The sequence below is a fragment of the Cyanistes caeruleus genome, chromosome Z (genome assembly GCF_971803275.1).
Source record: "Cyanistes caeruleus chromosome Z, bCyaCae1.hap1.1, whole genome shotgun sequence".
Lineage (NCBI taxonomy): Eukaryota > Metazoa > Chordata > Aves > Passeriformes > Paridae > Cyanistes > Cyanistes caeruleus.
Window position 1 is genome coordinate 46724555 of NC_141732.1, and position 23801 is coordinate 46748355.

General features: G+C 37.8%; 1 protein-coding gene across 9 annotated transcripts in view; it reads left to right on the forward strand.

Moving 5' to 3' along the window:
- PRUNE2 (prune homolog 2 with BCH domain) overlaps nucleotides 1-23801 on the forward strand; it is a 132137-nt gene that overhangs the window by 61112 nt on the left and 47224 nt on the right. For 5 of the 9 annotated variants that reach the window (XM_086869259.1, XM_023943467.2, XM_023943468.2 and 2 more), the window contains exons 7-9: nucleotides 13534-13692; nucleotides 14812-21331; nucleotides 21783-22584. In XM_086869259.1, coding sequence (XP_086725385.1) covers nucleotides 13534-13692; nucleotides 14812-21331; nucleotides 21783-22584 — 7481 coding nt within the window. The remainder of the gene's footprint in view (nucleotides 1-13533; nucleotides 13693-14811; nucleotides 21332-21782; nucleotides 22585-23801) is intronic. The other 4 variants (XM_086869262.1, XM_086869261.1, XM_086869264.1 and 1 more) reach the window with 2 other exon arrangements.

Sequence of the window (23801 nt, forward strand, 5' to 3'; positions counted from 1 at the left end):
AAGACCTCTTGTCGTCTCCCTTTGTTGGTAATGTTCATACTAAGATGACGTAATACTTGTTATTGTACATATTTAGTGTGGTATTTCTTCCTCTACCTTACATTTTTCAACGTTTTACTCAATGAACTCTACATAACTGAGAATTCTCTGTAAGTGTTATTCTGGTATAAACTCATGTGCCCAATTTATGGGTACCTTCTTTTGGTCCCTCTCATTATATCTGCTCTCAGTTTCTTTATCATACCCTCTCTGTCTTCCCTGATACCTGTAAACAGCTGTTTGCTAAAAGGTCTGACAAAGAAGTCTATGTCTTGTACTATTTCCTCTCATCACTTCTTCCTGGTGGATATAGAGTGGTGAAGGTAAACCACACATTACATGTAATAATTTTGTTGTGCTGAAGAGTACAGCAGAACTATGGTCAGTTACTTTTGTTTGAGGGAGGAATAGCAGGACTTGTGGTTCACTGTAAAGAGAGATGAGTCAGTGCCTTTTATGTTCTTTTAGCTCTGGACCATCGTGTCTTGCAATCTGGATGTTTAAAATTGTGTTTTTGTTAAGGATAATGATTAAGTATATTCGCTGAAGGAGCTGTAGGTCTGTTTTACTGCTGTTTATTCTTAACAGAATTGCAAGAGACTAAAACTGGATTAATGCAGTAGTTGCAATATTCAATGTACATATTGTTAAAAAATGCCTTTTCTTTACTACTTAGCATTACTACATTGTTTCGATAATGTATTCTGCACTCTGCTATATGCCTCTCCCTAGCACTCAGCAATAGATGGTCTTTCAAAGCACAGTGTAACAGAGGTAAAGCCCTTGTGTAAAGCCCATATAGATTTTTAAAGTGTTTTGAAAGAAGACTTGCTACTTGGAGCCTGACTTTCTCATTTGCATGTTAATGTTTTTAACGATATTTTCAGAAAATAAATGAGGCTCTGAATTAAAAGACATCAATTTCACAGAGTTTGAAGTGAGAGAATTCTAAAAATGAGCCAGCAGGATAGAAAGCCTTGAATGTGGCCTTATTAATAAGATTTGTGTTTTAATTCCATGTAGGATCATTGAAGGCATTTTAAGCATGTTTTTCCTAAAGTATATTACCAGTTTGACCATCCTAACTTTACTTCATTTCCTTCAATGTCCAGGCAACACAAATTCAACATGATAAAAAATTACATTCAAAACCTTAATTTTGAAGCCACAAATTTGCAACAGGTGCCAATGAAGTCAATGGGAAGCGGTACAAAATCTAGTAAAATAGGCTGCTTGCTTAGTTGGGTGAAATTTTGCTTTTAAGTTGCTGAGCAGTATCTGTTTCTTAGTGTGTTAGAAAGATGTTTCAGTCACAATGAATGACTGCAATGATGAAGCAGAGACTAAGCACATGTTTAGGCTTGGCTCAATTTAAGTTCATGGAAGAAAGCTGTAATGGTGTGAGTCAATTGTGCTTGCTAGAGTCACTACTGCACATGGAGTTATTGCCAGTAAGTTGGTAAAGCCCATTTGAGAATCCTGTTATGCTGCAGGAGCTGTATTGATATAGCTGAAGATCATGAAAACTAATTGACATGGCTGCTGAACATATTGGAAAAAAACTGATTTTGCATGCTACTTTTCCTGTAATGCTAAATCTTAAAGCACATTTTTGTTTACTGACCCCAACAAAATCCCTGTGTTATTGTTCTTTAGAAAAAAAAAACCAAAACTTTTTCCTTTTTGACATACTCCTAGTCATAATTTCTTTTAAACATTGAATATTTCGTATAAGTATCAAGTAAAACTAAAACAATATGATACATGTTCCAGTTCATTTGGGTGGTTGTTTAACTGCATTTACATGCCAGTATCACCAAAGCAGTCCAGTGTCTCAGAGTGGTTAACTTCAGATTGATTTTAGGGTACTGTTTCGCTTTGCATCTCATTTTTCACTTTTATTTGTCTAGAGAGAGAGAGAAAAGGACAACTTTCTGAAGGATACAACCTAAGGAAAGCATGTATGCTGGACAATGTTCCTGCAGGTCCAAAAGCAGCCTTACAGAAAGCTTGTATTTGGCTCTCAGGAAATAGAAACATCTCAGTGATAAAGCTGCTCTTAGTTACTGTAAAACAGAGACAAGGGTGCCACAGCTAACTTCAGCCTGGTGTAACCAAGTGTGAGTCCCCTGGCAGGCATCTGCAAAGAACTTTGTTTTATCCTATTTTTGCTTGTGTTGGTAATGACTCCTGTTCTCTCTTCTGAAGGAACTGACTGTTTAACAAACGAGTTGCTAAAGGCATTTTGTTTGCATAACTATAAGTGCTTATTAGAAGAATCCATAGGAAACTTAAATGAATTACAAGAAACTGAATTGCTACTCTTATTTGTCTGGGAGTTTTTTTTGGTGGCAAAGTTCAGCAAACAGCATTTGACTATTTCTGTCCAATTTCTAGTTCCTAGTTTAGTCTCACTGCAGATGCTACTTAAGTCAGTTGCACTGGTAATTGATCCTTGTTTGTTCATGTGTTTTGGAGGAAGATGTACAGTTTCCCACAGCAGAGAGATAAACTGAATGAATAGAAAATTAATTCTCTTTCATCTAGGAGTTGTATTCCAGACAGTTGCTCCATATTGACAAGGCACTATGGGCAACCAGAGTGCTAGTGATTTAGCATACAGTGCAAAAGTGATTTAATCAAAATAATTGAAAATGCGTTTCTAAAATCCTAACATGCTTAGCAGGGAACTTTAACTTCCTGGAAGGACCTTTGCTAAACTTGAGTGCCTAGGCAATACCACATCATCTGTGTATTTTAACTGATTGGGAGAATTCTTATGTGTAGATTAGTGGCATGTGCCAAATCCTGTGAAGTCAGTGAGAGGATTTCCACTAATTTTTAGTTTGTGGAATTCTGAACTGGCCTATTTGTTCAGGCTTGCAGATTGAACATCTAAAGGTAATAATTACTCTTTGTATTTTCCCATATGAAGAGAAACTGTTTAGAGTAGGGTTTTTTAAAAACATGGGTCTGTGGTGCTGGCAGGGGACATTTGTTTTGAACCAAAGGATAAAAGTATAGGAAAGCCTGAAGTACAATTAGAGGGCATTGTGCCTCAGTATGAAACTGTATTTTGCATTTAGACACATTTCAGATAAAAAGAAGGGGGAAGAGAAGTTGAAAGTGAGAGTGTTCATGACAAGTGATAGCAAAAGTAAAAAATTATATAAGTCAAGAATTTTCAGCACTGGAGGAAGAAAACTTGAAGAATATAGTATTTCGGAGTCAAGAGCAGGAATGGAAGAAGTAAATTTTTTGAGAAAAATGATTTGCAGTCAAAAGACTGTGAAGAATCAAACAGCTGCTTTAGAAAGGCAGAAAGTGTAGCTAGATGAAAGAGAAAGCTTCACCAACTACTGATATTTGGTGAAACAATCCAAATGATATTAACAACTTAAAATATATTAGAAGTGAACGAACTGAATCCTGCACAAATGATTTTCATTTATTACCAGCTGATTATTTTAAATTTTCTATCAATTATCTTGCAACATAATTTTCTTCTCTATATATATGGAGTGAAATGGTTTTAATAATTAAATAACTGTGGTTTATTCATGAAGTGACATTGTGAGTTGAATACATAAATTAGCAAAGTAAATATAACAGGGGAAAAAAGGTAAATATAAAAGAGAAAACTAAAATCGCCATGTAACTTTTTTTTAGTTTGTTTTTGAGTTCATTCTAAAAGATTTTTGCTGTTTCTACAGTAATAATATCTTAAAAGTGTTGATGTTTTGTTATTAAGTGCAAGTCACACTGAATGATTGTTTAGAATGCCGGAGTGTAGGTACCACCGGTTTCCTTCTACCTTCTATACACAAATGAGCTCTCTGGATAGGGGTATTAAGGAATTGTGTTGCTGCCAGAGAGGGTGCAATGGAATTCTCCTAAGCCATCCGTATTCCACCAACATCAGGTGGAAACATTTTCTGGCTCTTCTCTTTGGATTGCAGCATTAAGTCTGGCACCATTTTTTCTCTGTTACCAAAAAGAGAACAGGCCTGAATGCCATTGTATTAGAAAAGAATTTAAAAACCTCAACCTTTCCCCATCAAAAATAGACCACAGGGCTAATGCAGCTGTACTATTTCTAAGTATACTGTTGGCTGAAGACTGAGGGTTTATTTTTAGCTTGAGCTAAAATAATTTTCAAAGATTAGGAGAAAGTAATTTCCTATTCTGGAACTTAGAATATGTGTGGTATCTGTAATATAGAAGGTGTCCATGAATATATAATTGTTCAGACTGTCCGCCTGTGATGGCATCCATTTATAATACTTCTAGCTTCTTGCTAATTAGTGTTTTTAATGGTACATCTAGTCTTGCTGTCTCCAAACAAAAGAAGTGTTCCTGAAGGTAGGAGAGAAAAAACTGTTTTATCCCTCTGTAGTGGCAGCAACTGAAAAGATCTATCACTTCTTGTCAGACAAAAATCCATGTTATAGAGTTATGTTATGTTAAGGGAAAATGGCAATAGTATAGTGTTGATGTTATGACAAAGCGAGTTTCCAAATCCAGTTTAAGCTAACATTAAAAGTGCACTAAGAATAGCCTGCCATCCTGTCTTTACATTTTTGTTGGGTTTCTTTTAAATTATATTTTCATGAAGAATTAACATTTTGATACAACATTTGTTCATGGATTTGCAGTGGTTAAATCAATAGTTAATGAGGTTCATCGTATAATTTGAGCTTGTAGTTTGTTTATGCTAGACCAACTTTATCCATACTCCAAACAAATTATCTCTTATAATCACCAGCCTGAAGATAAATCTCTAAATGTTTTTCTGATGATAGTGCTGTGGTTGGCAGGTGTTAGAAGTGCCTCCCAGGGACAAAGATTGAAGATGGGCTTGTTCTCACAAATCCTTCAGGCGAGGTTGTTTAGCTTTCTATCCTGTCATCTGCAGACGAGCCTTGTATGGTGCCCTGCTAATGAAATCTAATAGGCAAAGGTCATATATCTTTATGAAGAAAAATGCAAAGCTGGTGAGTGATGAATGTGCTTCATGGGGTTCAGTGGACGATGCGTAGCAATAAAATCCATGTGCTTCAAATGGCTTGGCATATCTCCGTCTTTTGTGCCTTAACTACTTTTTATAACAATTCTCATTACTAGTGATGGGAATAGATAAATACAAGAACAGTTGAATATGCATGCAAAGTTATGTGTGTAATTAAAGAAATAGGTGGGGGTAATTAGTTTTCAGTATTCATAGCCTAATGAGTGAGATGGCTCAAATAACAGTACACAGCAGTATTGTATTTAAATTTGAAAGCTCTGTTGAGTAACAATAGAAGCATACTAGCTGGTGTGAAGATTTAGGTAGAGCCTAATATCAGTTATAAATCAAAAATGCCTTTGTCAAATGTAAAAACAGAATATTAAAAATGTGGGGCAGTATAAACAAAACATGCTGGTATAAAATTGCAGCTAGAACTACTAAATAATGCAAGTCAGTGCCTTTAAGAAATTGCTTATCTGAACTTAGAAGGAATCAAATAAACCAGATATTGTTGAATCACTGCTGTTTTTTAAGAAGTTACCAGTTCATTTGCTATAGTTGCACTGCTGAGCTAAGAGACAGTTCAATAAATCAACTCAGGCTTGATGGATTTTACAAACCATTGCAATGAGCGCGTCAAAGAGGAAAGGAATCTCTTAGTATTCTCTCTTTGACAAAAGGATATGCAAAGAGCCTGAATGGATGAATGGTTGATTAATTTTGCCAGAAATTTTCTTGACAGCCAGAAATGTGTTTTTGCATTATCATGTTTGCATGGGGATTATTTTGTAAGGTATGAATTATTATGTATAAGCTTACACCTGAGACTTAGCTGGCTAAAAGAGACAGCTTCTGGACAGTATATGTATGGTTGTGATGTTTCTTATGTTTTAATTCATCACTCTGTCAATTCAGCCTTTTGCTTGTTACCACTTGCTAATCAGTCAACGGTGAAATCAAATATTGTATGTGACTAAATGAACCTTGTAACTGAAGTAATAGGTTGTGTCTTTTTCAGTATTTTTTAATTGATTTACAAGCTATGGAAAAATCAAATGGAAGTTCTTAACCTAGAATCAGAAAACAGAATAATATAAAGGAGAATAAAAAAGTGTATTGTAGGCTATGTCCACATGGCTTATGGATTAATAAAAAATAATGCTTCTTTTTCTCCTATAAATTTTTGAGGTAAATAGTTACTAGATTGTATAAACTATTCTGTATTTTAGTATGGAGATATTTATTTTAATTTGTACATATTCTGTGTGTACTTTCTATGGGGGGGTCTTTGCGTATAAATAAGGTGCATAAGCAGTTGCCTTTACTTTCAGGCTTTGTATGCCTGTGATTTCAAAATAAAATGTAGTTTTGTCAAAAAAAAAATAAGTTCATATTTACTTCAACCTTTTATATTATTTGGAAGGTGTACATTCTAACATACTACATTTCTCTGTACTTCTCTACTAGGACCAAAAGTCATACTGCTATGATTACAAATTTTCTAGTTGGTCCCTTTACTTGTTTCACAGAGGTAGAGTTTTAAAGACGCATTTGAAAGATGAGGTGTAATTTAAGCCTTTAAACTTGAAATTACATCTATATATTTTAACGTATTTTGCATTTTTAACAACTCCAAGCTACTTACCCTTCAAATACCAGAAATGCTCAAAATTGGCAACTTTATCAGTCATGGTTTTCCTGTTACAGAAAGCATCTACTAACAATGAGACAAATAACAAGCACTTTGAATTTCTTCCCTTAGAGTTGGAAATAAATGAGTACTTTTACCTCTTCACCAGACTACATGATGTTTTTTGATGTTCTCTGATCCCTGTACTGCTGCAAACCTTTTTTTCTGATGGATATTGAGGTCACAGCAATCTAATACTATTATTAGATACACAGGAGTGTGCAGACTATTACCCTTGTTTGTTAATGTCTTTAGGCTATGCCCTCAATGTTTACATTGTGCAGTAGTGGCAGTACCCTAACAGGGCTGCATCTCCAGCCCTTCTGATCTGCTACATTCTTCGAGTACACGTGCACAAAACCCACTGACATTGGGGAGCATTTTTGACTGTTGTATTTCAGAGGGTTAGCTGCATACCTCGGCACTCACGGGGGGCTGCCTTGCTTATGGATAACAATTTGTGTTCCTTAGGTGGGTGACAGTGACACCAGGTATTCCACCTCTAGGAAGAATGTTGTAAGCCAGATGTGCCATGACTCTATGTTACATGTATATCATCATGTCTTTTAGGATACATGAAGATGCTGTACCTCAGCTGCTAAATCCAGAGCTGTCTCAGCTAGTTCTGTGAATGGGGAATAATGAAACTGTAGTTTTGAAATATTTTTCTACCTCAATTTTTATGAATGAATTGAGACTTCACAGTCTTGCCCAGAAATAATGTGCTGTGCTAAATACACAAAAACATGTAAATCTTTATAAGTTCTGCTTAAACACAGGTTAAAATGGACAAGCCTGAATTTGAATATATAGAATTAGTGCCTGTATCAAATGCAAGTAAAACCTGTTTAGCTGCAATCTGAATTCATAAAGAATGGATCATTGTTAGGACATTATGATAAAATTCCCCAGTGCTGTAGAAAAGGCACTCTTTCCATTATAAACCTGTCTAAACATGCTTCCATTGAACAAAGCATGCTGATTTTTTTTTTTTTTAATTAAAGAGGAATATTTTTTTTTTCTTTTTTAGTAACTCTGCATTTAATGAAAATAATAGACTGTAAAAACACAGCCATCATCAGTACTAAGGGGTGTGAGTGCTAAACAGGCACTCATTGCATTATTCAGTAAAAACATTCCACAATGCTATAGTAGTTCCAGTTTAAATTCTTTCCAACTTAAATTTGGAATGCCTAAAGTTAAATGTATGACTGGGATTGTCATCAAGCAAGCTCAAAAATGCCCATTTTCTTACTCTTCAGTTTAGGACCTAGTGCCTTTTTCATCTTTTGAAACTGTAGACATAAAGGAAGCAGAATTTGCTGCTATTTTTGTTCTTTCCAGAAGACTGATAAATATCAGTGCAGAAGAGCTGCTCTATGATACATTGAAATGCACAATAGAAAAATGCTGTCTTTCCTTACAGAAAAGGTAGTGATTTTTCATAGAGCATTTTTACCAGTGATGTTGATAGGAGGGGGAAAAAAAAAAAGAAGTAAAACAACAAATACACTTCTTCATGTTTCTGAAGTCTTCTAGACATCATACTGTTCATACTGTTCTTTCAGGTTTTTGGTGATCTTTACCTGAAAACTTATAAAAAATTGAGTAATTTTCTGCACTCTTTTGCCTTGCTTTTTAAATTTTGTTTTTAATAAAGGAGGGGGCTTCTAGTAATTAGCTGGATTTACAACAAATGGCACACAGACTGTTAGCTCTGCATGTGTGCTGTATCATTGGTGTTTACCCTATTATACTGCAATTTAAGTATGTCATAAAGTTTTATCAGTGATCACATAGAAATAAACTGGAATGCAGAAGTACCAACTATGAAATATTAAGAGAATGCAGTATGTAGCAGTATGTGTGACTTCTGTATTGTGATAATTGCATCAGTTGTGAAAATTGTAATGGGATACGATATTCTTCATTTATATTTTGTGACGGTTGGGTATTTTTAGCAAATGAGTTGTCAGCAGAAAGGCTTCATTAGACCCATCAGGGTATCTGCCCATGAATAACGAATCCCAAACTGTACTGACAGTTTCCTTGAGCCAAAATGATGGAGCACCTCTGACAAAAGCCATATTGTGCTCCCCATGTGAGAAGTGTGAAGAACAAAAGAGACAGTTTGTTCTTAATTTGGTCAGGTTAATATTGACACAGTTAGCTTAGAAGACTCAGAAGTGTGTGTAATGTACACTTGCAGTGATCACTTGGGTAATTGGCTGTTGATTTCATGAATCAGTGTTGCAAGAGACAGAGAAGTTACAGATTCTCTTCAGATATTTCTTGGATATTTTGCCTCTTTTAAAGGATTATCCATGTTTATAGTTACATTATCTCTTAAACTTAAAAAGACATTCTTGAGAATCAATAAAGAAAATAGAGTTTCAGAGAAAGAAATTTCCCAGCAGTACACAACTTGCATAAAATGGTATTTCTCAAAAAAACCCCCATAATTACTAAACAGGTCATATTCAAAAATCCTTCAAAACTCTTTGGGTTTCTTCGACTTTTTCATTCTGCCATCATATTGCTGTGTTACAGCAGAAGCTGCTTATATGCATCAGACAAAAGAACCATTTTACTGCATGTTACGACACTAAATTGTTCCAGTGGTTATACTGCTGTTAGCTATGCAAAATATATGTATTACTAGATTCTATTTATTTCAAGTACATTCATTTCAAGTATTAAAACAATTTTTTTGTTTTTAAATTACTTAGAGTGCATTATAAAATCTAATAATGTTTACAGATGCTGTTTACCTGCAGTATACTTTGTAAATACTGGTTAATACTTAAGCCAGCACATGCTAGTAAAAGAAAAGGAGTGTAAAAAAAATGTCCAGTTAACTGACCTTTGTCATTGTTTAACTATGTCAGTATATCTCCTGCTATACTAATTCATCAACAACATATTTTGAATGCTTGTAATTAATTTGGGATATACCAGCTTAATTGTTGAAATTATTTGCATTTTTTCATTTCTGAAGGATTTTTTTATTTTTTTTTCTGAAGCATTTATAATATTTGCAATGTTCTGCTTGTTAACTTAGGTTAGCAAATTTGTGGGGAAGTCCATATACCTATCATGTCTTTCAATATATGGTCTTTGGTAGGTTTCAAGACTTGTTTGCAACTGTCATTATTTAATTACATGTTTGAATGCTTGTGAAGAGAGTATCTGAATTTTGTTGCTGGTACTAGTTTAAAAGAATAAAATTTAGAGGTATTTAGGTGAGTTACCAGAGATTTTCAGGTGGTTTTGAATCTGCTACAGTTCATATTTTTTTATTTGAATAGATCTTAATTATTCCAGCTGCGGTTAGGAATGGGATAAATTAGGTGAATTTTCATGCTTAAGAACATTTTGGAATTGTTTCCAATCTATCCAGTACTTGTGTCTTCAGGAGATTTTACTGGTTGAGACATTATTATTATTCAGAATAATTCCTCACTATAACCCTCTATTCAGATTTCACATCTGAGTGTCCAAGAAACTGGCAGCTGATTGTTTGTGCATTGATCTGTGTGAATTTCACATAAACCTCATTTTTAGGTGCTGTGCAAAAATGAAAGGGAAACTTCATCACTAGCTGCAGAAAGGAATCTACTTCCAAAGCATTTGACATACAGATTTTTTTGTTTTAACTTAGAGGGAGGGAGATGCATTGTGTGGACACATTAGAGTAGATTAATAAATAGTATTTATATATTTGTAACCAAAACAGTAATTTATTAGGTAGGAGACAGATGCAGGGGAATAACATGCCAGTCTGCACATACAGTTGTGCTGTGTTCATGATGAACTGCTGTTTATTCAAGGCCGGTGTAGCTTGGCAGCATCAAAAGAAGTCTTGGCTAGAAGATAGCAAAAAATTTATTTAGTATGAACAGCAGAAACATAAAGGAGAAAATAAAATTTCTAAGTCTGTGTTCACTAGTAATTATCAGAAATAAGGGCTGAAAAAAGACATTTATACTTTGTGCATTATGTTCCAGTTGAGAAGGGTGGATGTATGGTTTATGTTTCAAGTTCTACAGAACTGGGCTAGTCCAAGCATTAATGAGAATAGGAAACGTAAATGTTTACCTCCTGTGTATTTGGTGTGGGGTGTATGTGAAAAAAGGCAATTTTTTTGATACAAGGAGTGTAAAAATACTTAGCCTCAGTCCTTGCTTGTCTCTGTGTGTCTGTGTGTCTGTGTGTGTGTGTGTGTGTGTATATTTTTGAAGATTTGCACAATTCAAGGGAACAAGGGAATCTATAGGAACAATCTGTGGTAATTGTGTGTTACAATAGGGTAACATCATCATGGACACATATAAAGGGCTGCAAAATTAAGTTAGCTTGTGGACTTTGCATCTCAGAGCTATTATTTTAACATCTATTTTTTTAGATTTTAGATTTTTTTTTAGATTTTTTGGCATGACAGATTTCATAAAGTATTTTTCTTTTTCTAACAAAAAAAAGTGATTTAATAAAGAAATAGCAATAGACCAGTATCACAGAATTACATAAGTCTTAGGGTTGGAAAGAACCTCTGGAGATCACAAGGCAGGGTTGCCAAGAGCAGGTGACACAAAGCACATGTAGGGGGTTTTGGGTGTCTCCAGAGAGGGAGAGCCCACAACCTCCCCAGGCAGCTGTCCCAGTGCTCTGCCACCCTCAGTGTAAAGAAATTCTGCCTCTTGTTGAGGTGGAGCTTTTTGTGTTTCAGTTTATGGCCACTGCTCTTCATCTTGTTTCTGGGCACCACTGAAAAGAGTCTGGCACCATCCTCCTGAAACCCACCTTTGGGATGTTTCTATGCATTGATGAGATCCCCTCTCAGTCTTCCCCAGACCAAACAGGCCCAGCTCCCAGAGTCTCTCCTCACAAGAGAGAAGCTCCAGACCCCTGACCATCCTTGTGGCTCTCCACTGGACCCTCTCCAGCAGCTCCTTGTCTCTCTTGTGCTGAGGAGCCCGGAACTGGACACAGCACTCCAGGTGTGGCCTCACTGGGGCTGAGTAGACGGGAAGAGTCACCTCCCTTGACCTGCTGGCCACACTCTGCAGCCCAGGATACCACTGGCCCTCCTGGCCACAGGGGCACTGATGGCTCATGGACAACTTGTGATCCACCAGGAGTCCCAGGTCCTTCTCCCCAGAGCTGCTCTGCAGGAGGTCAGCCCCAGCCTGTGCTGGCACTTGGGGCTGTTCCTCCCCAGGAGCAGGACCTGACACTTGCCCTTGTTGAGCCTCATTAGGTTTCTGTCTGCCCAACCTCCAGCAGATCAAGGTCCCAGGGAATGGCAGCAGAATGGATCAGCCACTGCCCCCAGTTTAGTGTCAGCAGCAAACCTGCTGAGGGTGCACTTGATCCCTCCCTTCCTCCAGACCACTGATGAGTAAGATTGGTCCCAGTACTGATCCCTTGGGAATACCACTGACTGCAGGCCTCCTGCTGGACTCTGCTGCACTGATCATGACCCTCTGAAGCTCTGCCATTAAGCCACTTCCTGATCCATCTCACTCTCCAACCCACATTTCCTGAGCTTACCTGTGAGGATGTTATGGGAGACAACATCAAAACCCTTGCTGAAGCTCAGGTAGACAACATCCACTCCTCTCCCCTTGTCCTACCATGCTGTCATAGAAATCTCAGATTGGTCCAACCTGATTTGCCTTTGGCAAATCCATCCTGACTGCTCCAGTACTCCTTATGACCTTCTTGACTTCCATATGCTTTTTGATGATCTCCAGAATGATCTGTTTCATCACCTTTCCAGGAACTGAGGTGAGGCTGGTTGGCTGGTAGTTTCCCAGGTCTCCTTGCCATTTTTGAAGACAGGAGTGACACTGGCCTTTCTTGAATCATGAGGCACTTTTCCCTGTCTCCATTATTTTTCAAAGATGAGAGGGCAGCAGAGCAACAACTGCCAGCTCTCTCAGCACCTGTGGGTGTATCCCATCAGATCCCATGGATTTATGGTGTTATGTTTGCTTAGCTGATTTCTAAACCAGCCCTTGACAGCCAAGGCGAAACCTTTCTTTCTCCAGCCTTCCTCTCTTACCTCTGAAGTCTGGGACTCATGAGGGCTGGTTTCAGCAGTGAAGACGAGCAAAAAAGGCTTTCAGTAATTTTACCTTCTCTGTGTCTTCTATAACCAGAACACTCACTTGATTCAGCAGCAGCCCTGCATTTTCCCTTTCTTTTGCTGCTGAAAAAATTGTAGAAGCCCTCCTTGTTGTCCTTGATATCCCTTGCCAGACCCAGTTCCAAGTGGGCCTTGGCCTTCCTTGTTGTATCTCTGTAACTCAATGTTCCTGGAGTCCTTCTGTGTGGAAATATATGCATCACATATATTTCATTCTTGCGTTTGAGTTTTACTGGGAGTTTCATGCTCATCCATGCAACTACCCTACTTTAGTTTCCTACCCAGGAGCCTACCCGACTCCTACCCAGTTTCTTTATCATGGGGATACACTAGCCCAGAGCTTGGACTGCTTTTAAGCAGTGTTGCAAAAGCAGGTAGCTGGAACAAGTAACAATTAAATTTCACCAGCAGGTTCAAAAAGGCAAAACCTGCATTTAGTATTTTAGTGTTCCTCCATTACTGTGCTATGGGACTGGTTCTTGATTTTTATTAGGCACGTAGTTGTTTTGACAAGTGAAATGAAATTATTTTGCTTGTTAGATCTGCTGAAGCTTTTTAACATTTACAGCTATTTTTATGACATATTTGGATGAAAAGAACCAGAAAAGTTGCTGACATTTATTTTAATTTCTTAATGTTTTTCAGGACTGCATATTACACAGAAGTCTCATTGGTGATCTGAAAGCATTCATAGATAAATATGGGTTTGATGTACTTGTCATTTTGGCCAACAGCTTGTCAGATGAAAAGAAAACAAAACAACAAATAGCAGTATACTCGGAAAATGTAGAGCTAGGTAATCAAGTAAGTACCTGGAAAAAGAGTCAGATGTTTTTCCTGGAAAAAAAATGTTGGGATTTTTTTAAGCAGTCTGTATCAAGATGTCAATTCATTAAGTGAGGTCAAAACATAGCAACAGTTGACCAGCAACTGAGCAGCTATTTGAAATGGCTGCATTTATTATATGGTAAGAGAATGAAAGATTATGATATTTATTATTGCTTCAGATCAAACTGAAAAGTTTATGAGAAATACTGAAAAAGGCAAGATTTTTCAATTCAGTTAAAATGCTGGTTTTGGTTTTTTTTCTCACTAGTTTTGACTTGGGTTTGTCTTGTGATTTACACAAATGCATCTTTGGCAATGAGTGATAGGCAAACACCTTGTCAGTGGTAATGACCAGAACTCATTATGTACATATATGTATGTATATTCCTAAAGAATTCAAGCTCTGAAAAGAAAACATATTATTACTATTGTGTACATTTGTCCAGAGCTAGGTGCTTGCCATTTTTTTAAACTATATTTATCTCCAGATGGAATATTCCAGATGATATTTATCTCAGTGGCAGCTTTTTAAACCTTTTTCTCAGTCTTGAAAACTTGTGATTTTGGGGACAGGTGGATAAGTAACTGCATTGTTTTCAACGTCAATATAAATGCATTTATTTATTTTACTAATACAATTATCTTGTTATAGAAATACATTCCGAAAGTACTAATACATACATTTTACTCATATTTCTTAAGGAAACAACCCAACATTTATTTGGATTTTCTATTACTAACAATATCATAATATAAATTAATAAAATAATAAAATATTAAAGTAATATAATAATTATAAATAAATATAATATAAATAATAAATAGAAATAAATAGAATAAAAAATAAAATAATAAAAGTCAAATGGTATAATTTCTGACCAATCATACAACAAATATGATCTTCTTGATCTTGTGTTGTAATGCATCATCTGTTTGGGGATCATATTGGGGATGCAGCAATGATGCTGCAGTGAAACGGCAAAGCAATAGGTTAATAGAAAAAGATAGGTATGGCTGTATTACATTATGAAGTAGTCAATATGTGCCTTATGTCCATGACTGCAGCGACTTCTGAAATATCCCATTTTTCAACAGATCTGCTGTGAATTAGAAGAATGTCAGAATCCTTGTTTAGAGCTGGATCCTCTAGAATGTGAATGTGACCAAATTCTCGTTTATCAACAAGAAAATTCTTTGGTGACCTGTGATCAAATTTTTCTTCTAATTAAGGAAGTTATAAATAGAAGGCAACCAGAAATGGTATCAAATAGTAGAACTTCCTCTACTGAAGCTGTTGCTGGAAGTGCTCCACTTTCACAAGGATCTTCTGGTATTGTGGAGTTATATGGTTCTGATGTAGAACCACAGCCCAGTTCTGCCAATTTTATAGACAATCCTCAAGAGCTAAATGGGTCTATGCAAGCCCCGGTTGATGTTAATGTAGACCTTGTGAGTCCAGACAGTGGCTTGGCTACTATTAGAAGCAGCCGATCTTCCAAGGAGAGTTCTGTTTTCCTTAGTGATGATAGCCCTGTTGCAGAAGGTGCTGCTTCTCATCACAGTCTTCTGCCTGGCTTTGATTCCTACAGCCCTATTCCTGAAGGAGCAATAGCTGAAGAACAAAAATCTCAGTCAGAAAACAATAGTGATAACTTCGATCTTTTCAATTTTGATCTAGCACCCATGGTTACAGATCCATCTGAGTCATCTTCTCGTTCTGTTGATTGTTCCCCAGCAGATGAGTATTTTCTCAATAATGATTCATCAGAAGGGCATCAACTCACTCTGAAGAAAAAACTTGACAAGGCAAGCCTATTAGAAAATGATACAGTAAAGTATTCAACTGACTTACTTACGACTAAAATTGAGGAAGACAATCTGGCTGAATTGGATGAGAATCCAGGAGAAATGTGTGAGAAAACTTCAAGTTTGATTGATTCAGTTGAAGGTGATTCTTCTTCACCAGAAATGTTGAAATCTGCTGATTCAAGAATTCCACCAACTCCTATGAATAGTCTTGTAGATACCTCACCACTAGATAATGAGCAGCCTTTAATTTTCTCACAAGATGTCATAAAAAGAATTAATGAAATAGATGGCACAAATTACTCTCAGTCTCGTATTAGATATGGGAGCTGGTGGGATGGCTTTGACCTAGATTCCAGAAATGCTGATGCATGGAGCTCAAGCGAACAGGAATCTGTTTTTCAGAGTCCTGTTTTATGGAAAGATTCCAAAGAAAGTCCCTTGTTACGAGAACATAATGATAGAAGAGCCTCAGATTCTGTGTTCCTCCAAAAACAGCCAAAGCAAATGGAATATATGAAAGCAGGTCTTTGGGATAATGAGTTTAAACAAGATAATTGGAACCATGAGAATCAAGAGAAAAACAGTGAACATTCATGTTTACAACCTGCTTCTTTAGATGAGACAAAGCAAGAAGTGGAGAGCTTTACAGACCTGTGGAGGGTCAGCCAGCCGACACCTATGATATCAGATGCATGGTGTCATGGTGAAGAGAAAGGTAGCCAGTTAGCTGGAGACTCTTACAAAATCTGGACCGAGTTTGATGAAGGAAATGCTGGTAGATCCTCAGAAAATGTATGGAATATGCCCAAACTAGATAGAGAACTAAAATCAGTAAATATTCCTGAGGAATGGGCCATATCAAAAACTGGTTTATCAGATTCTTCAGAAATCACGGTGGACAATGAGACTGAAAATCCAGAAGTGTGGGATAAAGGAAGATACTATTCAATAGAAGACCGTGAAAAATCTAAAAATACAAATTTTGTTTTCAACAATATGCAAAATAACTCCAAGCTGAACACGGGGGAAAAAACTGTGTTTTGTGATCCTAAACACAGACCAAAAGAATTTGAAAATATAGATACCTGGAATATGTATGATAAAAACGTCAGAAAAGAAGTAACAGAAGTAGTGGTGCCATGGGAGGATACCTTCTTATACAAAAACTCGGACCTTAGTTCCTCAAATATAGCAGAAGATTTAGTTGTTTCTCCACCAGACACCAATTATTCAACCTCTGATTCATACTTATCACCTACATATGTGGAAGATGACAGAGAAAATGAGGACAAGGATTTTGATGATGAGACTGGTCAATTCATGAAGACAAATTTGGCTGAGTCAGAAGTATCTAAGAAATCAAGCAAGGAACCATTATCTCCTAACAATGTGCCTTTTTCAAATACTAGAAATACAGATATCTGGGATGCTCCCCTAAATAACATCACCCAGTTACAAGAAAGAAATTCTGGAATTCCAGTTTCTTCTGCCTCTGCTAAACCTTGTCTTAATTCAGAACAAACATCTGATCTGTGTTTTTCAACTGAAATATGTACCAGTGAAAATAACTTTCCTGAATCTGAAAGCAGAAGAGTAATACTGGCATATAATCAAACAGTGAATGACTTATCACCATCACAGAATGAATTAAATACGAGACAGAGAGGAGATGACGATGCAGAAACAGTGGGCAGTGTTCCTGTAGAAGACACAAACACCTCTATGCCAACTTCAGAAAATAAGAATGGTTTGGAACTGAAAATAAGTGGCTTAGGGAGTGAGATACTTAGTAAGAATGCAGCACAAAACACTGCTGATACTGATGAAGAGCTGGATAGTCAGGATTCAGTGCACCAGCAGAATTCATGGAGTTTACAGAGTGAGCAGGGTCATGGGGAAGGCTGGGATAATGACACTGTCATCTCTAAGGAAGGAAGAGAATGTAAGAGAACACATGTGACAAGTGGACAGCAGATGATTAATGACATTTGTAATAAACCAGTGCAAGAGGGCACTGAATCTTCAGATAAAACAGATTTGGAAGAAAACGAGACAACTGAAATTGCCACCTCCCCAGAAAAAAAGAGAAATACTGTTAGTTTGGAAGTATTAGTCACAGAGAATGTGTCACTTTCCAATCAGAGCAATCCAGTTATTCAGGAAGAGGGAAAAGGCATTTTGCAGGATAGTTTAGAATCACCAAGTATTTCTGAAAGAGGCAGAGATTATAAATTTTTTGATGACCCCTTACAACAAAATTACAATTATAGTGAAATGTCACAGCTGCTTTCTCAGGGAGCTGATGAAGAGGCTACAGTGACAGAGGGTGCAACAAGTCCTAAGATGGAAAGTATTTTTGAAAGTTCTGATAAGGGTAGTGATAATCCTGAAAATAATTCTTCTAAAATGCCTGGAAGCTCAGGCATCTGGAATGACTCTGGAAAGAATGGTTATGGCCAGGCAACATCAATTCCTTTGATGGATAAACAACAAGAACCTCTGGGAGAAGGGCAAGAATGCTTACATGAAGTCACTCCTAACCATCCAGACATTTGTAACTCTGAGTTAGCATCTTTTAAAAATAGCTCAGAACTGATGAGGACCAATGAAAATTCTTTCACGGATGAGTTTAAGAAAAATCCTTCTGGATTTGTTAGTGTTCCTGATATTACACATATGTCTGTGGTAGAAAATTCATTTTCATTTGAAATAGGTTCTGGGAGAAATGAAAACCCTGAAAGTTTAGAACCTGCTAATAATCTTTGTGGAGAGCCATTTGCAGTGCTTAATGACAGTTTTCCGCAAACTGCTTGGGATTCACAGCCATGTGAAGATATGGAATCTCCTGGAACAAGTCCTGAGGCAAACGAAGTCCTTGAAATAGCAAATACCACAAGCAGCCTTTCAAAAGATATACAGATCAAAAGCTATTTGGAAGAAGATAATGTGTGGAGTAATTCAATAAATGATTATACACACTCAAGTGGAACAAGTCCTGACTTAAGTGATGCATCTGTGAATGTCTGGGGAGACCTTCCAGTTGCTAGTCATCATGGAAGAAGCAGGGATATGTGGGAGATAAAAAATAATAAAAATCTTGAAGATTCTTTTAAAAAGCAGGAAATTGGGAATGAATACGAAGAAGGATTTGAAACAAGCGGTGAAGAGAACAAAGTTCCTAAAAGCTTAGATTTTTGGAATGCCCATGTAGATGATGACACTGTATCTTCTTTATCAAGTCCTGACTTAAATGAGGATTCAGAGAATTCAGAAGCATGTCCTGAAGTGATTAATGAAGATTCAGTGTGTGAAAAGCAACAGCACAAAGGAGCTGAAAATGGAGAGGATTATGTTCAATCCAATGCACCAAGTCCTGAAGCTGATGAAGACAATTTAGGTGCAATAACTAAGGTGGGAGGAGAGAGGGTTATGGTAAGCATCTTCAGTGAAAATTCTGAAACAATTGAAGCCAGAAGGGTATTGCAGGAGGATGTGACTATTGACTTTATTGATCATAATAAGACTACTCAATCTGCTACAGGCCACTGTAAAACACTTGATGAAAGAACTCAGGTGAGTATTTTCAATGAAAAAACAGATGGTGGAGAAGATTCATATTTGTATCAAATGAATGAAGATCCTGCATTGACTTCTGCTGCTGGTGATAAAGAAGAGAATTCTTCAAAAACTGTTGATCCATGGAGTATGTCACTGGAAGCTGAATCAAGAACTAATCCAAAATCCACAGTAGGAACATCTGATTTTCTAGATAACAGTTCAGAATGGTGGAGTTCACAAACTTCTGACGAAAAGCAATTGGAAGATCAGTATTCTGTTTCAGGTCACTCTGTAACAAATCAGTTAGGAGACAGTAAAGAGGACTCCTGTGGTTCTCCTTCACAAGATGAAGAAATAACAGAAGCACATTTCACTGACACAGGTAATGATGAAAATCCACCTGCCCCACTCTACTCTGATGAAAAAGAAAATATAAGACTAGTACATTCTATCAATAGTCCTAATGGTCAGATAAATGAAGACGCTTTACAATTCAAACAGCTTGATTCTTTCATACTGGATAAAGAGGAAAGGGAGCTGATAGAGCAGTTGTTTTCTACAGATGAAGAAAATCAACTGACTCCCCAGAACTCTTTTTCAGGTGAGGAACAACCTGTACCAAATGCAGCGGTTGAAGCAAGCACTGTACTGGATCTACCAAAAGACAGTGAGGGAAATGGAAATCTCACTCCTCAAGGAGAACAGGAGAGCACCTGTGAAAGAGTAGAACTGCACAACTCCATGCAAGGTGCTTTCACTGTAGAAGACTTATCTTTTGAAATGGCAGAAAAGTCAAGTCCAGAGTGGAGCATATTAGTTCCCCAAACTGCACTTATCCCAGATATTTTACAGGATAACACACAAGGAAGTAATCAGCAGTTTTCAGTGGAACCTGACCTGTGGACTAATGCTGAGCAGACTGTCACTTTGAAATCAGATGGTGAAAATCCTGATATTTTAAGTCACTGTGACCAAGACAATGGTTCAGAGTCATCAAGCAGTCCTGATGTGTGCCAGGAGTATGGAGCTAAGCACGCCTCTGTCCCATATTCTCAGATACTTGCAGTGGAGCCTGAAGACAAAGACAGTCAGCCAATTCATACAAAATCAAACATGAATAAAGAGGCAGATTTTGATTCAAAGTGTAAGCTAGCAATGCAGAAGGTGGAGATGCACTCTGAAAACAGTGGCCCCCAGGACTATGAACCAGTAATGACCAAAGAATTCTATCAGCTTATCTCTTCTAGTCCTCAGGAGCCTCCTGAATCTGCAGTTCCGGAAGAATACAGTCTAGAAAATAAGCTGGTTTTTGACCCTGTTGAGTCAACTGAAATTGCCAGTGAAGTTATAAAAGTGACATCCTTAGATCTGAAAGCCATGTTCCATGGAAGTTTCACTCATGCAGACCACCAAGGAGCACCAACTGATGCAGCTCAAATAGCAACCTCTCAAATGCATTTGCTTCCCATGGATTTCAATGAACCTGATAGGGAAGAACAAGGCTTAAAAGAAATTAGTGCCTTGGGTGAATTTGTAAAATATTCTCATACTGACCATACAGCAGTAACTGGTGTTGAGCCAGATAGGTCAGAAGAATGTGTGGACCGATCTGACACAGGGATAGAACATAGTATCAGCAACACCTCAGTGACTCATGTCCCGGAAGGCACGTGTGATGCAATGAACATACTGACACTGCTAGGCAATGAAAGTAGTGAGGCAGCAGAAAGGAAATCAGAGGAGGAACAGACACCGTTTCCCAAACCCTTCCTACCTGGTGGTAATAAAGGTGATGAATCTGATTCAAATAATCAACTGTTTGATGACACAACAAAAGAATATGAAGCTGTAATGGAAAATTATGTTCCTGTGTTTAAGGAAATACCCAATGACCAATCACCAGCAGTGTGTACTTCACCATCCTCTGCATCTTTTTATGCTGAACCCTCTGGCAGCAGAGAGTATGCAAAAGGTGAGCTCTTGTTACAGCAGCCATTTTATGACAGCATTACTTTGGAAAAACGATTGCCACAGCCAGCCCCTCCGGAAGGTGTGGAGGGCATCCTAATGACCGAAGATAAGGTGTCTGAAACATCCACAGAGTGCCTTGAGGAAAATCTCACCTCAGTACCTTTGCTCTCCATGTCTGAAGTAACTCCACTAGATTCTGGTTTTTTGACAGGAAAATCTGAAGCAGAAACAACCGATCCGGACTCACCACCAGGTGGAGATAGAAGATCATGTGATGGTAAGAAAATTTGCTTTGCAGGGCAAATATATAGGATGGAGGAAGGAGGAAGTGTCTGGCGTATTTCTGCTTAATGCGGAGGAGGCTTTGAGTGAAGTGTGAAGTTTGTGTATCTCCCTAATGTACAGAAAATGTATTGTGGAAAGAGCTCTAGTATCATTCTCTCAGACAGATCTAAAGCTTTTAAACAGTGAAGTAGGAATATAATTTCTGTTGTTTGTACAGGGCCTAACCTATGGGACACTGAATTGTTTGTGCCTTGGGGACGATTGCCATGTTAATGTATAACCTTTAACAATAATGATGATGATGTTATAAAATTCAAGTACACATTAACAGAGAAAAGCAAACTGAAAAGAGCTTTATCTCACAGCACTGATTGAAGCATGTTATGGTGACTAAATCAGTAATTCAAAAATTCAAAAGAGTTTCTATTTGCCTGTTCTTTTAGCAGCTGGCACTGACTCCCTACTTTGTCAGGAGGAAAAGCTGAGAAGTTCCCCTATGTGCCCTGATCTGGAAGGTACAGAGAGTGAGAAAGATGCGAGGATGCAGGTGTTCCCAGCGTCACTGAAGGTAGATTACATCCTTGTGACTGAGGAAGAAAATACACCTGCAACAAATGATACCCTTGAAAGAAGCAAAATTAATTTTGCATTTCAAGAATCCCATGCAGGCTTTTCACCAGGCTCCTTGGATACCTTTCCGCCAATCCCCATTTCAGATGAAAGCAAAGATCACTTTGGTTGTGGGACTGGATGGGATGCTGTTCACTTAGAAGAGAAAAACTCTTCTGCTGTGCCTCAGATGCCGAATGGTGAAAGGAAATCACAGGAAAGCTGTGGGCAAGATGAGGGTTGGATTATATTGGGCCAAAATGAAGTAAGTGACATATTACCTGAAGAAATTTCTTGCAAGACAGAGATGCCAAAATCAGAGTCTGGACATGCTGCTGAAGAGCTGGCATCTGCTGTAGCACAGGAATTGTTTCTTGACACTTGGACAGGATTTCAGGTAGAAACTCCCCTTGAGAAATCTTTTGAACGTGAAAGCTGTTCTCCTTCAGATGGACTGACTGCTGAGAATGTGAGTCTGGGCATTGCAGGAGCATCAGAGTTGCAGGTAGTTGGTGATGATAGTACACGGGAAGCAAATTCTCAGCAGAGGCTTGGGAATAATGTAGCAACAGAACAAGAAATGAAGGAGGAAATGGTTCTTCTCAGCAGTGATAGAGAATTGAATCAAAAATCAGGGTGAGTAAAAACCCATTTTCTTTCAAAAGTCTTCTGTTCATTTGTTAACTATGTTACTGAGGTGTATGCCATTGTGAATAGATGGCAAGACTTTCAAGTCTGAAGTATGCAATGTATTTACATTATTTAACTATCAATGTATTTCCCCCTTTCTGTAAACAGATTCTTGGTTCTTCGTTGCCTGATATGAGCCAAATTAGGGTTGTTTTGCAGTTGATTTGAAGGTCACTTTCTTGCAAGAGTAAATCTATCTTCCTTCTGTGAAGTCCCACTGATTGTATTACCTACCTTTAAATCTGAAAGAGACCTGGCCAGGGAATACAGGCCCAAGGCAGGTACTGATGATATTACCAGTACATGATGTGATCATGGAGGGATTGAAGTGAAGTACTGTCTCAGCCCAAAGCAAAACTGCTGAGAAGGAAGAAAGTAAGGAGTCAAGGCCCAGAGTGAGAAAAATGTGCTGCTTATACAGGAAAGAAAAGCATGAAGGAAAGTTGTGGTCTTTGTGATTATTTTCAAGCTCTGATCAGGTCAGAGGACATTTATGACTGTTTGAATTGAACTGGCAATTGAAGCAGATCAAGTGAGTACATGTGGACCTGGCTTTGGGTGGACATGCAGTCTCTGGTAGCTGGTAGTATTCCTGCTGCCAAGCAACTCCCTGCTGTGTTATCAGATATAGTGAGGGGTGGCCCTCCTGACTCCATTTACTGTAGTGCATTGGAGAGGATGCTCCTGTTGTTGACCTCTCCTCCTTTGCAAACATCAGATTGCCATCAGGAGAGAGAAAAATTTTCAGAAGTGTTACCAGAAGACGAGCACTCATCAGATCTGTAGAGTCTGAAGTAAACCAAATATTGAGTGCTTGACCTTGAAACTAGCAAAACAATGGTGGGTTGGCATAGCATTTCTGTTGCACCCAATCCTCTAAGCTTCTAAATTCCATTCCAGAAGGAAAAGTAGAAATTTCCTATAGAAGAGAAATCTGGGAGAAGCCCAAACAAAGAAAATTTCCAAGCAGCTGTTTTGCATCCGTGTTGTTGTGTGGAAGGGTGGCTTAGGATCAGCAAATCTAGGAAAGCTAGATGTCCTTTGACTTGGAGGTGCTTTATTCGTTAACCCTGGAAGACATTTTCTGGTGTTACCTCTGCAGGGTTTCACTGGGAGTTCATTAAAAACAACTAATTTCAATTAATAAAGATGCTTTTTTGACA